The 14,478-nt window shown below is 46.1% G+C and overlaps 1 protein-coding gene across 6 annotated transcripts in view; it reads right to left on the minus strand.

The window, feature by feature from the left end:
- Positions 1 to 364: 364 nt before the first annotated feature.
- The window catches only part of LOC123510412 (LIM domain only protein 3-like), a 236,718-nt gene continuing 222,604 nt past the window's right edge, over positions 365 to 14,478 (minus strand). For 3 of the 6 annotated variants that reach the window (XM_045265583.1, XM_045265579.1, XM_045265584.1), the window contains 2 exons: positions 10,888 to 11,029; positions 365 to 4,962 (listed from right to left, as the gene is read on the minus strand). In XM_045265583.1, the coding sequence (XP_045121518.1) occupies positions 4,630 to 4,962; positions 10,888 to 11,029 (475 nt within the window). In that variant the 3' untranslated portion in view covers positions 365 to 4,629. The remainder of the gene's footprint in view (positions 4,963 to 10,887; positions 11,030 to 14,478) is intronic. The other 3 variants (XM_045265582.1, XM_045265581.1, XM_045265580.1) reach the window with 3 other exon arrangements.

Genomic DNA, 14,478 nt, shown 5'->3' on the forward strand with positions numbered 1-14,478 from the left:
TGTAATTTATACTCATTAATTATTCTGGTGACATTATGGGCTCATTGACTTAACTAACCCTTTTCATGTATTGATCCGAATTCCGAGCATAACACAGCCACTCCGGACGGCGGGGCGGCGGAGGTGAGGGTGACGGAACACACAGGCGGGCCGGGCCGGGGCGGGGCGGGACAGGCGAGAACAGTTGGCGGCACTCTCGCTCCAGCCGTGCCGCTTACCCTGTGTGGAGAGGCGGGGCGGGGCGGTGGTGTCTGGTCACTGCTCCTCACGGCTGCTCGTCTCCTCATGCCTGCCCCAGCACACACCAAGGTGCAACAAGTCATTCACAGATACATGCTTTCAAGGGAAAATAAAACACAAGTAATTTCCTTTGTACAAAATATATTCACTTTAAGAAAAGTGCAATTCTAGACAATAACTTTGGTAACAAGAGTGGGAGGGGGTCAAGAAGGGACTAGTCTGCGGCCTGCACTAGTGACTGTACTCAGAGTGATAGAGTCCGTTGCTAGCGCCGGTGACTGTGGCTGGGCGGACGCAGCCCTGCAATGGATGCACTGCGGCACATACTGCCCTGTTTGTGCTGAGGTCTGAGGCGGCGCGCTACTCTGACCTTCCCGCCGCCTGCTCGGTGGAGAAGAGGTCGGCAGGCACGCCGCTGCCCCAGACACTCAACGCACAGGGCAGCCTGCACCTGCAGAAGGCCTGCATCATCTACTGTCGACTCTGGCTGGCCTCGTCCAACCAGGAATCGTTAGCAGTGCGAGTCTTGCCACAGCCCACAGCGGCCGCCGCACTGCACGCCACCGGCCTCCAGTCACCGGCCGCCTGGAGATTGCGTGCCTAAGATCCGGACGACTGGTGGGCGTCGTGGATGTTAGGCAGCCTGCACCAGTTGGCTTCTCGCAGTCATTAGGCTGCGACTTGAACTTTAATCAAATTACAGTAACAAGACAAGAGCGTGCGGCCTGCAGCGTATGGTAAGGTTGGGCCTCAAGTGCCATGCACATGCCAGCAGCTGGATTTTCTAACGTTTTTAAACCTCTTAAATAAACTGATTTACTTCTTAAAATCAGAGGCAGCCCGACCTTGCGGCGGGACGCAGCCAACCTCCTGCCGTGGCGGCCACGGTAATGTCTAGCGGCAAATTTAGTGTTAGCTTTGTGCTCGTTTTATGAGGAACCCGGAGAGGAAAAGGGAGAGGGACACAGGAATGTTATAAAAGTATATGAAGACCATCAAATCTTATTTAAATTGAATAGGAAAAAAATCTGTATATTCTATTTATATATAAAAAGAGTAAACAAATAAGTTAATAAAAGGTCCAATTACCACTTTGTTTCCTGTTCGTGAAATCAGAGTCGCCATGAGGCTGGAAATGCAACGTTGACTAAAGGAAGTGAAGGCCAACAAGCGGCGGAGAAGCCCGTCAATGTGCTCTGGCAAGGACCACGCGACGCCGCGACTGGAACCGCTGTCCTCATCACATAAATAATTTATAATAATTGTTCCAATTATTATGAAAACATTGTTTATACAATTAATTTGTTTCTTCACATATACAATATCTAACAATTTTTGGTACATGTATTTCGCATTTTGAAGGAGAGTTACTGTACTGATGCTTCTGGACCAACAGAATCTGATGTGCTGATTTCTTTAGGCACTCCCTCTGAATATCAAAATGAGCATCAACAGAAAACGCAGATAAACGAGTGTGAAGGTCGTTGAGCACATGTACAGTTTAACAAAGACATTGGGGGGCCGCGTCCGTGCCAAGGTAGAAGTCCGCCACAGGAGGCAAGGCGCCCTTGGGCTCTGCTTCACATCATCTCTGAGGAACTCATAGTTTTTTGTCGCTGAGGTTTGCTTGGCTTGTACCTTAGCACTGGACGCCACTACATACACTTTCAATAAATATGAACAAAATTCGGTTCACAGGCTGCCCAGCGACGCCCCGCCAGCGAGCCTCACAAGGGCCGCAGACGAGCTGATGAGGCCGCATGAGCCCCGTGTGTCAAATAAGAGTTAGCGTATACTTGAGGATGATAAGTTCAGATAATTCACGTAATATTTATATCTGCTGTCGCGTATGTGGTTGTGTTGTACCATGGGTGGGTGAGGCCGTTCGTTCTCTGTACAGTGGGGGAAACGGATGCGCGACACCCTGCAAAAATAGGCCCAACCCCTGGGAGTGAAGGAACGCGCCGCTGCACCGATCCACTACTTCCCACGCCTCGCCGCGACCCCGGGTGGGTCTTTAGCGTTACTGGGACACAGAGCTACCGTGTCTGATGCACTGGGAGACACAAAGACTAGCCACCCGACTCTCGAAAGTTAGGAGAAAGGAATCATCTTTAGGCTGTTAAAAATTATATCCACTTGAGATTTATTATTTGTGTAGACAAAAAATACGATTCGAGTGATTGAGCTGACGCAGACCCGTCCGTTGGTGGGTACTCTGGAGTGGGGAAGGAAGGGGGTGCAGCCGGTGCGAGGCGCCAAGGAGAAGCAGCAGAAGTGCTCGCCGCCGTGCCTCGCCAGGAGCGCTGTCCTCCTGGAGGCACCGCGGTGAGATTCTACCATTGAGAAATCTTAGATTCCTTCCTATTGTTCAAACGGGTGATGAGAAAAGTGACTTGTATTGTCGGTAGTGCGTGGCGGGGGGACCGGGAATTCTCACGCCCCTCGCCGGGCGCCGAACGCCCGGGGGCGTGAGGGACAGTGGCACAACTCAAAGGTTGGGCGTGATGAGGCTGCTGAATTATTACAACTAAGTAGAATGAAACATAATTATGGAAACAGTTATGATAATTATTATAATCATTTAATGTCCTTGATGATAACATTTAAACTTTGTACATACAGTAAATGAACAACAAGAATGCGAAAACAGCCATAACGATTCCGTTCACACACCACCAATTGCCATTATTCCATAATTTTTTTTGTGTTGTAAACCAAAAGAAATAAGAAAACTGATTTGTGTCAGTATTTTTTTCGTTATGGAATAATGTATTCTTTCACTCATTTACTCTCACATATTTGTATCCGCCGTCGACAAGTATCACATTTACTGTATGACAACGTAATTTTCGAGGCTCCACACTCTGTCAGCGAGACTCACGCCAGCAGCCCTCAGCGGCTCCCGTAGGCCCAGATCGGGGCGGACACCGCCGGGTCTCCGCGGGCACACCGTCCCTGAGGGCGAAGGCTGCCGCCAGCCCAGAACGGCCCCTCCTGGGCTGCAGGATTAACTTTGCCGCAAGAGCTTGCCGGCAAGACACTGACGTAGAATGTAGTTCTTGCGAAGTTACGTGGCGATACAGCGCAAATTAGTGTGAGCTGCGACTAGGTGTGTATAGAAAATGGGAAGCCAGATCAGGTTGGTGAAAGCAAATGTGCACATTATATACAATCAACCTGTCCGGTGCTACTTGCCCTTGTACGGTCTTATTGTTCGTTACGGAACTACTCTGATTACGTATGAGAGAACATAAACAAGCATTTTCAGAGCATGTTAGTTTCTCATGTGACGAGGATTATACACTTGAGCCGCCTCCAGACAGGCGGTGCTCAGTCCTTTGGCGCCACACAGGTACTCGCGAGCAATTTGGATTTGTTTTCGTTCACATGCTCGTGTTCTGCTCCCTCACTTGACTAGCGCAGCTTGTGCAATCCTCAAGGCTGTAGCGTCAACCGAAAACTAATTAACTGCTAAGAGTAGGTCTTTATGGCACACCAAGATAGGAAGAGTGTTCCGTCACTGTACATGCATTGAGGGTCTCCCCGGAACCAACCTCTCACGTAAACAGGGAGTTCATTATCTCACATTGTATCCTTAAAGTTATATTTACAAATAATATTACTTATGTTGCTTTGAGTTTTCCATCATTCTTTACAGTAATGCTTTACATATCACATAACAGAGCCGTAAAAAGCATTCACCAGTCCATGCTTCTTTCTGTTAGCGAGATAAAGAATCGTGGCATTGCCCATGCTTCCTCGGCGGCCGAGTCTTCGTGCTTGACAGGGTGTTGGGTCCGCCGCCGACAACCCGCGCGGATCGCTCTCTGGGGTCCACGGGTGCTGGGGCTGTTGGAGACTTTGGGAGGGGGTTACAGGCGGGGGTTTGGTCCATCGCTGAAGCTCCGTGCTACTGTCACTACTTGCCACAGCCTCTTGCTTCCTCTCAGCGAGACGACAAATCCAGCCAAAGAACCCAAGGATATTTCTTGTATTCCCGACGGCGGGTTGACCCCATCATCTAAAAGTGGATGCGCTGGATAGTCTTGTCTCGAGGAGTTAGAACTGAGGCGGCCACTGAGGCTGCAGCTGTGTGGGCGGACCTGCTCCTCGGATCATCTCCGAGGCGGTGGAGGTCATCCCAGGCAGCATGGACGGCTGTTGGGTGGGCCTTCCCTGTGCCTGGGGCCGCGGTAGTAGCTGTGACATCGTCGACGGCAGATGAGACACGTACAGCGGCGGCAGCTGTGGCATTGGGAATGGAAACTGCTGTGATGACGAAGCTTGTGGCAGTGGCGGTGGTTGTGCCTGTGACATTGCAGGGAGCTGCGACGGAGCCTGCGTTGGTCATGTCCGCCGTCTTTTCCGCCCCCTCCCAGCCGCGTCTCATCGGTCCTCCATGGTGAGAGAGTCGGGACTGCCGTAGCCGCTCGAGGCGTCGTCAGCCACCGCCTGGTTGGAGCTGTTGGGCTGCTGGGGAGCGGCAGGGGCCTTCAGGACGCCGTCTCCGACCCCGATTTGCGGCTCCCCGAGGCCTCCTCTGTCCCCGAGAGACGTGGGGAGGAGCATCCCCGAGGTGCCCGGGCCGCCGCTGACGCCACTGCCGAGACTCATGCCGTTCATCCCCATTTGGTGGTGCTGTGCGGGCTGCTGAGGGAGGGCCGCGCCGTGGGTTGGGGTACCGCCACGTTGAGCCAAGCCAGATTCCTCCGGGGGCTGCTGGGAGAAAGAGAATGGCAAGGTTAGGGGGACACGCTAACCTCTTACTCACGTGTAAATCGGATAAACATGGTGTTTCTCACTGCCCCTCAGAGTATGTGTGAGGGAAGAGAGACCCGAGCAAACAACGTAAAGGAGTCAAGTAAACAGGAATACGGCTGCTGGTGGTGGCATGTGAAGGAAGAGGGAGGGGACAAGACAGGTCTGCTGGGAGGAGCGAGGCCTCTACTGTGTCAACTAAAATACGGATAGTCTGTTTTCCTAAGCAGGCTGCCTTGCCGGTCAGCGCGGGGCCAGCGGCTGCAGCAGTGAAGATACAAACAGGAAATATGAATAAAAGTCATGCTAAGCGGCCATTTGCATTCCACGTTCGTTTCCGGTCATTAGCGTCGCGCGGGCCGCCAGGAGGACTAATAAACTAATTACCTAGACGAAAAATTGAATGATAAAATGCACGCCCCTGGTAGAGGGATTATCTTGTCTATGATAACCTCAATTAAGCGATGTGCAACTGTCGCGCGTTACGGTAACACCGACATTATAAACCAGGATATTAATGTGTCACTCCAAAAAACGTATAACCACATTCGGTCACGCACTGAACTGTAAACAATCATTAGTGCAACGCCAGAAAAACGTCAGGTTATTGTTTTGCCACAAGTCCATTTCCTTGGGAGCCTCCTGGCAGGCAGACAGGCGGCAGCCACCATCACGCGTTCTCAGAAATGTTTGCGAAATAATGCTGAGGTATTCTTGTGTGTTAAAGTGTTGAAATGCGGTAACAGTGTAAGTGGCGGTGTGTAGTAAAGCATTGCAGTGCAGGCGTGTTGTGTGTTGAGCGGGAAGTGGCTGAGTGGGAGCTAAGTAGTGGTTGCAGATCGTTTAGCCACGTGAACTCTGAACTCCGAGATAATATTCGGAGCGTGAAGATAATTTTAGAAGTGGGGATGTTATTGTGGCCTGTTGTTGGCGTGGCCTTCAAAGGAGTAAACTGCAAACCATCCTTACTAGAAGCAATGCAGACTTCAGCTTTCAACTTTCCCGTTCAGTTTGCCTATATAGTCGGTAATATGAAGGATTAGTTGCCTGACTCACTGAAGGAACGATTACATGTGCCAAGTTGCCACTGCCAAACGATTCCATGGACGAAGTATTGACTCAGATGACTCAGATAAGGCGAAGAAAACATAAATAAAGGAGTGTACTATTTTGAGAACACATTACAATCATTCTATTATTGTCTGCGAAGAGAAACATGAGAATGACGAGAGAGAGAGAGAGAGAGAGAGAGAGAGAGAGAGAGAGAGAGAGAGAGAGAGAGAGAGAGAGAGAGAGAGAGAGAGAGAGAGAGAGAGAGAGAGGACGGAGGAAGACAATAAAAGACTTAAAAGCCCATTTAGGGAGGAAGGGGGAAGGTAATGGTAATATATGGTAATGTAGAAACAGCAAGACAGAGGGAACTTGAAGGGTGGCTGGCGGACTCCCTCTTTCCGTGTTAACAGCCATGCATTTGTCAAATTAAAGATAAACATTACTTTAACGAGGCAAAGGGCGGTACCGTCTAACTGCATGAAAAACGGCGACGCTTAGGTTAACGTGTAAGTGCGGTAGCTTCTGTATTAGTGACCGTGTGTGTCTGTGTGACTGTATGTGTGTCTGTCTGTCCGTCAGTGTGCGCAAGGGAGAGTGGTATGTATATATTCCATGCAGTTATATTACTACATACATTTGTTTCTGTATTGTTTATGTGTGTGTGTGTGTGTGTGTGTGTGTGTGTGTGTGTGTGTGTGTGTGTGTGTGTGTGTGTGTGTGTGTGTGTGTGTGTGTGTGTGTGTGTGAAAGTTTTCCGCTCATGCAAGTAATCTTCGCCATGACCTAAGCACGTGACTCTGTTATCTTGGAATATCGTAAGAAAAAAATGACTTAGAAATATCCAACTCTCTCTTACGAAATTGAAAAAATATAAAAAAATCGCACAACTTTTGCTTTTTATATACAGATATACGAACGTGTGAGTGTTCTTGAATCTAGTGCTGTAGCGGACATGCATTTCGTGATCAATTGAAGTGGTATTTTTACAACCTATACAAAGCGGGAGTTGTAAAGTAAAGACACAACTGTCGTCATGATTCCACCTATAAAATTGTACAAATGTCTCTAGGTTCATTACATTATTAAAAGTCCTTTGAGGAACATACGAAGCTGAGGGCAGTCTGGGATGGTGGCGGGAACAGTTACAAGCGAGCACAGGTGAGGTAGTGGGTGCAGGTGGGCAGGTGCAGATGTTAACAGACGGACAGGTGACAGATGTGCTCAGGAGAGTTACAAGTGATAGGTGTTAATAAGATAAAGCTACAGTAGAAGTTGTAAGTAAAAAAAGCGAAAGTAAAGGAGATTATTTGATAGTATACTATTAAAATAAAATCTACAAGTTGTAATATTATGGATAAAATTGCAAGCAGACGATGGAATTAATTTGGGCTAATAGTTACGAGCAGAAAGTGGTGCTGAAAGACTGACGATGCGGAGAAACATGGCTAATATTAGGTTCTCAAGTATAAAGAATAAGAAAGCAGGCTAGAGCAGCATTAGGATGGAGAGACAAGGCGAGGAAGTTCATCTGGATGAGATAGTGAATGAGGAAATATACAAAAGGACGTACTGACATTTGCAGGAATGATAAAATACAGGGTAAGGAAGTCAGCTAAGATGAGGCAGAGCAAGGAGAAGGAGATAATGCCAAAGGATGGGAGAGGGGCAGTGATGCTTGCAGGAGTGAGAAAAGCTGCCAGGGTAATACAAGCAGGGAGAGTTGCTTTGGGGTAGAGTTCCAGAGGGTGGATGGGAGGAGCAAGGAAGGGGAGGTGTTAACAGTTAGCGGCAGCCTCACTGACCTGACACCATCACGACGTAAGCATTTCAGGCATGTCCTTCAATGGTACTTTCGTGGTCCCGTTCTGGAACGAAAGGGGACTGGTTAACGATGGGAGCAACGAAAAACGGGCGTGATAACGTAAGACTGAAGAGTGGGATTGTTTTGAGGAGGTTCTCGTGGCGGCAGTGCGGGGGCATGAGACAGAGGGGGACTGGGGACTGTGTGAAGGAAGGCAGATACTCAGCCCTTCGTTTCCAGGAGTCATTCGTGCCGTCTACTGACTCTAAATACAGATAAGACATGAAATCCTTGCACACAGACCGACAGACACACGGATGAACGAGGGACAACCAACCGGATTTCACAGACACACGAATAAAGGTCAAACGACATTTACCGAAGACACGGAACGCTTTGCTCGATACAAGACCAAGACCAAGATGAAAGAAAGTGAACGCGTGACACCCTTCCCTGATTGGTTGAGGGAGAGACGACCATTTTGCATTCAGTCATCACTTATTTACGAGAAGCTGATTAAGGATCTAGAGTCAGTCCTCCTTGGCCAACATTAGTGATTGAGCGGAGCTTGGAGGAATCTGATCAGTGAACACCACGTGATGAGACTGGAGTAATCCCTTTGATCGCTAACCACCACACAGGTCTGCGTGAATAATGAATGCCACGGTAGCTCTAGATTGGAGATGAAGAATAAATGAGTGGAGAAATAAATGAAACTGCACCTGGCAACGTGTGTGTGTGTGTGTGTGTGTGTGTGTGTGTGTGTGTGTGTGTGTGTGTGTGTGTGTGTGCGCGTGTTTGTGTGCGCGTGTGTGCGTGTGCGTGCGCGTGTGCGTGTGTGTGTGTGTGTGTGCGCGCGCCTTTTATCTACCAGGAAAATAACTGTGAAATATGTGCAAACACTCATGTATATATTTACGAAACTGCCACGAGCTTGACGCGATTAATGGAGACGAAATACTAAAGTTACCTTAATAGTTACCAACTCCTCACTGCCTGCAAGTGATAACCGCTGTCCAACCCTTTTGTGTTGCCTATTGAAGATCCTTACAGCGAACTCACACTGTTGCGGGCAGTAACTTAAACACTGAAATAACTACAGCTAACGGTATGCTATCTAGAGCGTGCTGTGCTGGTGTTAGTGCTGCGAATGCTAAGAAAGCTGCTATTTAGTAAGATAAGGACAGCTAACTCTAAAGGCACCGAATGTAGCGTTCTGTAGCTTTCGGTTGAATGCGTTTAGACAAACTATAGACGCTTGGACTAACTAGACTAGAACGGTATAGACTAGTAGCGATTGTACTGGTGTTAGCTGGGTGAGTGAGTGAGTGAGTGGTCCGCTGCTGCTGCCACATAGCGGGGGGAGAGAGAAACTATGCTGATGAATGACAAGAAATAAATAGTGATGAAGGAATAATGAGAAAGATTTGATTTTGTTTTTATCAAGAAAGAATGATTAATAAATTATAAGAAAAAATACCAACAAGAGAGAGAGAGAGAGAGAGAGAGAGAGAGAGAGAGAGAGAGAGAGAGAGAGAGAGAGAGAGAGAGAGTTTTGAGGAAACCAAACTAATGGCCAACAGAGACAGAAACTGCAGAAGGGAATGGCTAAATGACTTTAATTTAAGCAAGTGTTTTGTAAAATGAATGACAACAAGTAAATTCTGGTTCAGGCAAGACAACAAAGTATTCTAGCCAATAAATAGTGAGAGAGAAGGTTGTCTATTTATACATGCCTTCTTGCACTGTTTGTTTATTATGTATCAGATGTGTGATTTGTCTGTAAGTATTTTGCAGTGACGGATCATGTGCAATAAGTCAGAAGGCGACAGTTCGTGAATATTTATGATAACTCGTAATTTATGTGTTTGTGTGATCAACTAAGTGCGGATTTATTCATCCAGAATATCTTTATGCATCTCAAAGCTCTGAAGATGGAAACGAGAGAGGAGAAAATGTTAAGAAGAAAAAGAAATATCATAACAGAGCATATACTGTCCTTAGACAAAAGACACGAAAATCCGTAAGCATAAATTTTTAGAAAATTTGGCTTCAAGCTCAAGAAGCTGGAAGATGTATCAAAAGAATAATGAAAATGGGCTAATTAGGAGAGAGAGAGAGAGAGAGAGAGAGAGAGAGAGAGAGAGAGAGAGAGAGAGAGAGAGAGAGAGAGACGTAATAAACAAATAACAAAAAAACAGGCATAAAAGATCACCAAGAAATATGATAAAATTAGACAGATGGAAAGACAAAACATAGAGACAAGGAACAGAAACAGAAACAGGAAAAGACAGATAAATACAACCATAAGGAAAGAAACAGAGAGAGAAACAGATGGAAACGTGGAGAGACAAAGTGAGGAAGAAAGACAAATGAAAGAAATAGAGAAAATGAAGTAAAAAGGAGAAAGAAAAAAAGAAACAAAAAGAGTAAACAGAAGAAAATAGAAAGACAAAAAAAAATAAACGGAATAAGAAAAAAAATGAAAGATAGCAGAAGAGAGAAAGAAGTAGAAGGAAACAAATGTAAGAGAGAAGAGTAGGAAGAAATAGGGGGAAATAGAAACCGGTGAAGAGAACAATGAAGAAAGACAAAGAAGGAAATGCCATAGATTGAGAAGAAAGAAAGTCGAGGAAAATGGAAAGAAGTATAGAGAAGAATAAATAAAGACATGGATAGAGAGAGAAGAAGAGAGAGAGAGAGAGAGAGAGAGAGAGAGAGAGAGAGAGAGAGAGAGAGAGAGAGAGAGAGAGAGAGAGAGAGAGAGAGAGAGAGAGAGAGAGAGAGAGAGAGAGAGCGGTGGAGTGAGATAAAGAAGGAAATATGATAAATAGAGAGGAAAGAAAGTAGAGGAAAAATCAAAAGAAGCAGAGTAGAATAGATAAAGACAAAGAAAGAAGTGTAGAAGAGAGAGAGAGAGAGAGAGAGAGAGAGAGAGAGAGAGAGAGAGAGAGAGAGAGAGAGAGAGAGAGAGAGAGAGAAAGCGGCAGAGTGCGTGTGGTGGGGGCAGTGCGCATTTGAACGAACACTACCTGGAGGTCACTAACTTGTCGCTTGATGTGCGCCAGGGAGTCTGAGGAGTAAGACATGTTGGCAAACACCATGCGCTCCTCGTAGTCATACTCGCAGAGGATCTTGTTGTCACACAGGTAAAATCGATCTCCCACGCAGAATCTGGAAAGACGAAGAGACCAATGTTAATTACCTGTTGATTGATTACCTGCCTACAACACTGGGATCATATGGAGTTGTGTACCTGTGCGTGACTCATTTTAACCCCTTCAGTACCATGACGTGTTTCCATACTCATTCTGCTTACTATTTGGTGATTTTATACAGCTTTAGGAACTCATGTGTGGGATCAAAATAGTGAAGACTGTGGCCATTAATATTCTGACCTCCATAGATCCTTCCTAATGTCAATAAAATGGTATAATCATTCTCCATATTCATTCTTCTTACTATTTGGTGATTTTGTACAGTTTCAAGAACTTATGTGTGGGATCAAAATAGTGAAGACTGTGGCCATTAATATTTTGACCTCCATAGATCTTTCCTAATGTCAATAAAATGGTCTAATCGTACACAAATATCAAGGTAAAAATGTGTCCCAGTATTGAAGAGGTTAAGGGCTTTGTATGTTTTGAAGGTATTTAGGTTGTTTGATTTTCACCTGTATAAGACAAATAATATGTTTTTACTACCTGTTGATTGTTTGATTACCTGACAACAACACTGGGGTCATATGGAGCTGTGTACGTGTGCATGACTCAATTTAAGGTCTTTGTGTATTGAGAAAGTATTGAGATTCTTTGATTTTTTTACTTTAATGAAGCAAATAATCTATGTCTTAGATTAAAACAATTTAATTTAGTTGTAGTTTATTCATACAAGGCGGAAATTTATTAGTTTGTCCTCATATAAATGAAAATTACATGCAAGTTTAGTGTAAAAATATGCAAAAAGTTATTTTTTTCACCTGTGAGAAGCTTGCTTTAAAGGGTGTGCATTCATAAAGGGTTGAAACATATTACTTTGTCACCTTCAGCAAAGCGTGTGTTTTTAAGGTGTTGTAGGATATAAGTCACCTTAAGGAAGCCTGAGCACGCTGCATATTCATAATGGACTCAAAGAAATGTGTTACCTGTCTAGACTAAACTACCTGGGAGTGGCGCACATTCCTTGAGGGCAAAACGCAATACATTTGTCGGCTAAACGAAACTAGCTAAACACCGCACGCTCCCCGCAGCCTTGCCATTACCGGCCGTGCTTCGTAGCGTGTGATGATTTTAAGGTTCAGCACAACAACAAGGCTACACGTGCTTTTTTTCACCCTTTTACTTGCACGCGATGTAGTACGTGGTCTTCTCTCCCTCCCCTTCCCTTCCCTTCCCTCCTCCTTCCTCCCTTCCCCTCCCTTTCTTACATGCAAGTGTCACGGGTCGGTGGACAGACGGTCAGGTAAAGTCACACCTGAGGAATCCAACGAGACTCATTGAACATTTACTCAAGAACACAGTCACTTTATTCAGACCACCTGCTGATGAAAACAAAGAAAGAACTGTAGTGTGTGTGTGTGTGTGTGTGTGTGTGTGTGTGTGTGTGTGTGTGTGTGTGTGTGTGTGTGTGTGTGTGTGTGTGTGTGTGGTGCAGGAGGGGAGCGAGGAAGGGGAGTCAAGGAGATTTCTTTTTCAATGTATAATGATGTAAAGTGGCTGAGGGTGAGCGATGGTCGGTCTGCTTCTGGTGAGGCGGCAAGGAATCAATGACAAACCACCTTTATGTTTGAATATGGAGCAGCATTTGATAATCTTACATCTTATTGCTCTCCATCGATACAAGGAAGAGTTTTTTTTTGTGATGAATAGAACTACAATTTCACATCTTAATCCAATCAACATTAATATCCAGAAGTGTACCCGTTTGAGTGAGGAAACAAGGAAGAAAAAGCGAATAGATTTTGGATAATGAGGAAAAAGAAAAGGAACGAGAAAGAAGAACACAGAAGATCCAGGGAGTGAGAAGGGACGCGTCAGGGTTTACTGTTCCAAAGACATCACTTCTGACAACTCAACTCCTAGCAATGCAACTCAAAATGTAATCTGATATTTACTCTTACATTCATCTTTTTGTAGTGACGAGATATTAAAAGGCATCTAAATCAATCTTACTATTTCTAGAGGGATGCTGTAATTAAAACATTCAACTTACTGCACCTTTTTGTCTTCCCATTATGCACGGCTTTCAGTATCCTAGTAACGAACATAAAAAAAGACTCGAACTTTCATCCAGTCAGCGCTTATTATATCTAGAAGCGTGACGAAGTAGGTATCTCGTGCTTCCCTTACATTAACATCGTCGCAGCCACAGTACCTAATGAGTAAACTTTCAATGGTACTTCGGAGGGAGAGGTGAAGGACGACCCCGTATGGAGCCCAGACGGAACGACATGCCCGACTCTCAGGAGCTCTGGAGAGGAAAGTCCCTAGCCCGTGTCGCTCTCGTGCTGTGTAATTAAGGTCTTGATCCTTGTAATTGGATAAAGGGTAGTGTACTCAACCCTCCTTTTTTACCAAGCCAAGACGGGGTGCACTATGGTCCTTCTTTAGGGAACTCAATGCTGGATTATCGTCATTGTGGCGTCTTGAAGTATATGAATAAGCTGTCTTTAAGTGATGTATGGTTGCCTCGAGTGCTCTAAGGGTGAAAGTGTCGTGTCAAGTGTGGTAGTGTGTCCTCTGTACCCTCGTGTAGTTGTAAGGGAAAGGAGTAAAAGTTTGTCTTTCATTTGTTTCTAGGCTTCTCTTTTTTTTATAATCCTCTAGGCTCCTATTAACAAAGGATATTGAGGCTTCCTGACGATGTTACCGCGTTCCTCGTCTTCGGTTTCTCTTGGACTTCCTCTTCCTCCCCCTCTTCTTCCTCCTCCCCCTCCTACTCCTCTTCCTCCGCTTCCACGACAGACATGCAGCCTCCTTGATATTACGTCATCCATCTCTCTGATCCCGCCTTATCTCCTCTCCATCACGCCAAACTCTGCTGCTGCTCAACCCTTCTCCGCCACTGACCCACGCAATCAATTCTTCCTCTCAAATACACCACTCTCCCCTCTCCCTCCGATTCCCTCCCTCCGATTCCCTCTTCCTCTCTTTCCTCTTCCTCCTCCTCCTCCTCTTCCTCCTCCTCCTCCTCCTCCTCCTATCTCCTCTGCACCTGATCTTGTTCCCTAACATTCCACAGCGCGGCTCAATAAGGAGGCTTGCAATGATATTTTTCTTTCACTGAGATTCCTATCCTTTTATCCCCCTCCCCTTCCTCTCTCTTCACTAGCGCCTTCACTACTCGCTCCCTCCTCTCCCCGTGTCATCTAAAGCACCCTTCTCTCTCCTCCTCCATTCTCCTCCAACAGCTCTCTCTGCCGCCCCCCGCCACCCACATCGCGAGCTTCTGATCTCACATATGAACGTGTGACCATAAAAATAGCCGGAGTTCGAAAGCGGCGGCGCGTTGGTCGGCCGTAATGGTAACTGACTATGACTCGACTGGACGTGGGAAACGGCGTGGGATATCCGTTTAATTGGATCATATATCACTGCTATTGATTAATCAAAGTTCCTGAGCGG

Source organism: Portunus trituberculatus, chromosome 29, assembly GCF_017591435.1.
Source record: "Portunus trituberculatus isolate SZX2019 chromosome 29, ASM1759143v1, whole genome shotgun sequence".
NCBI lineage: Eukaryota > Metazoa > Arthropoda > Malacostraca > Decapoda > Portunidae > Portunus > Portunus trituberculatus.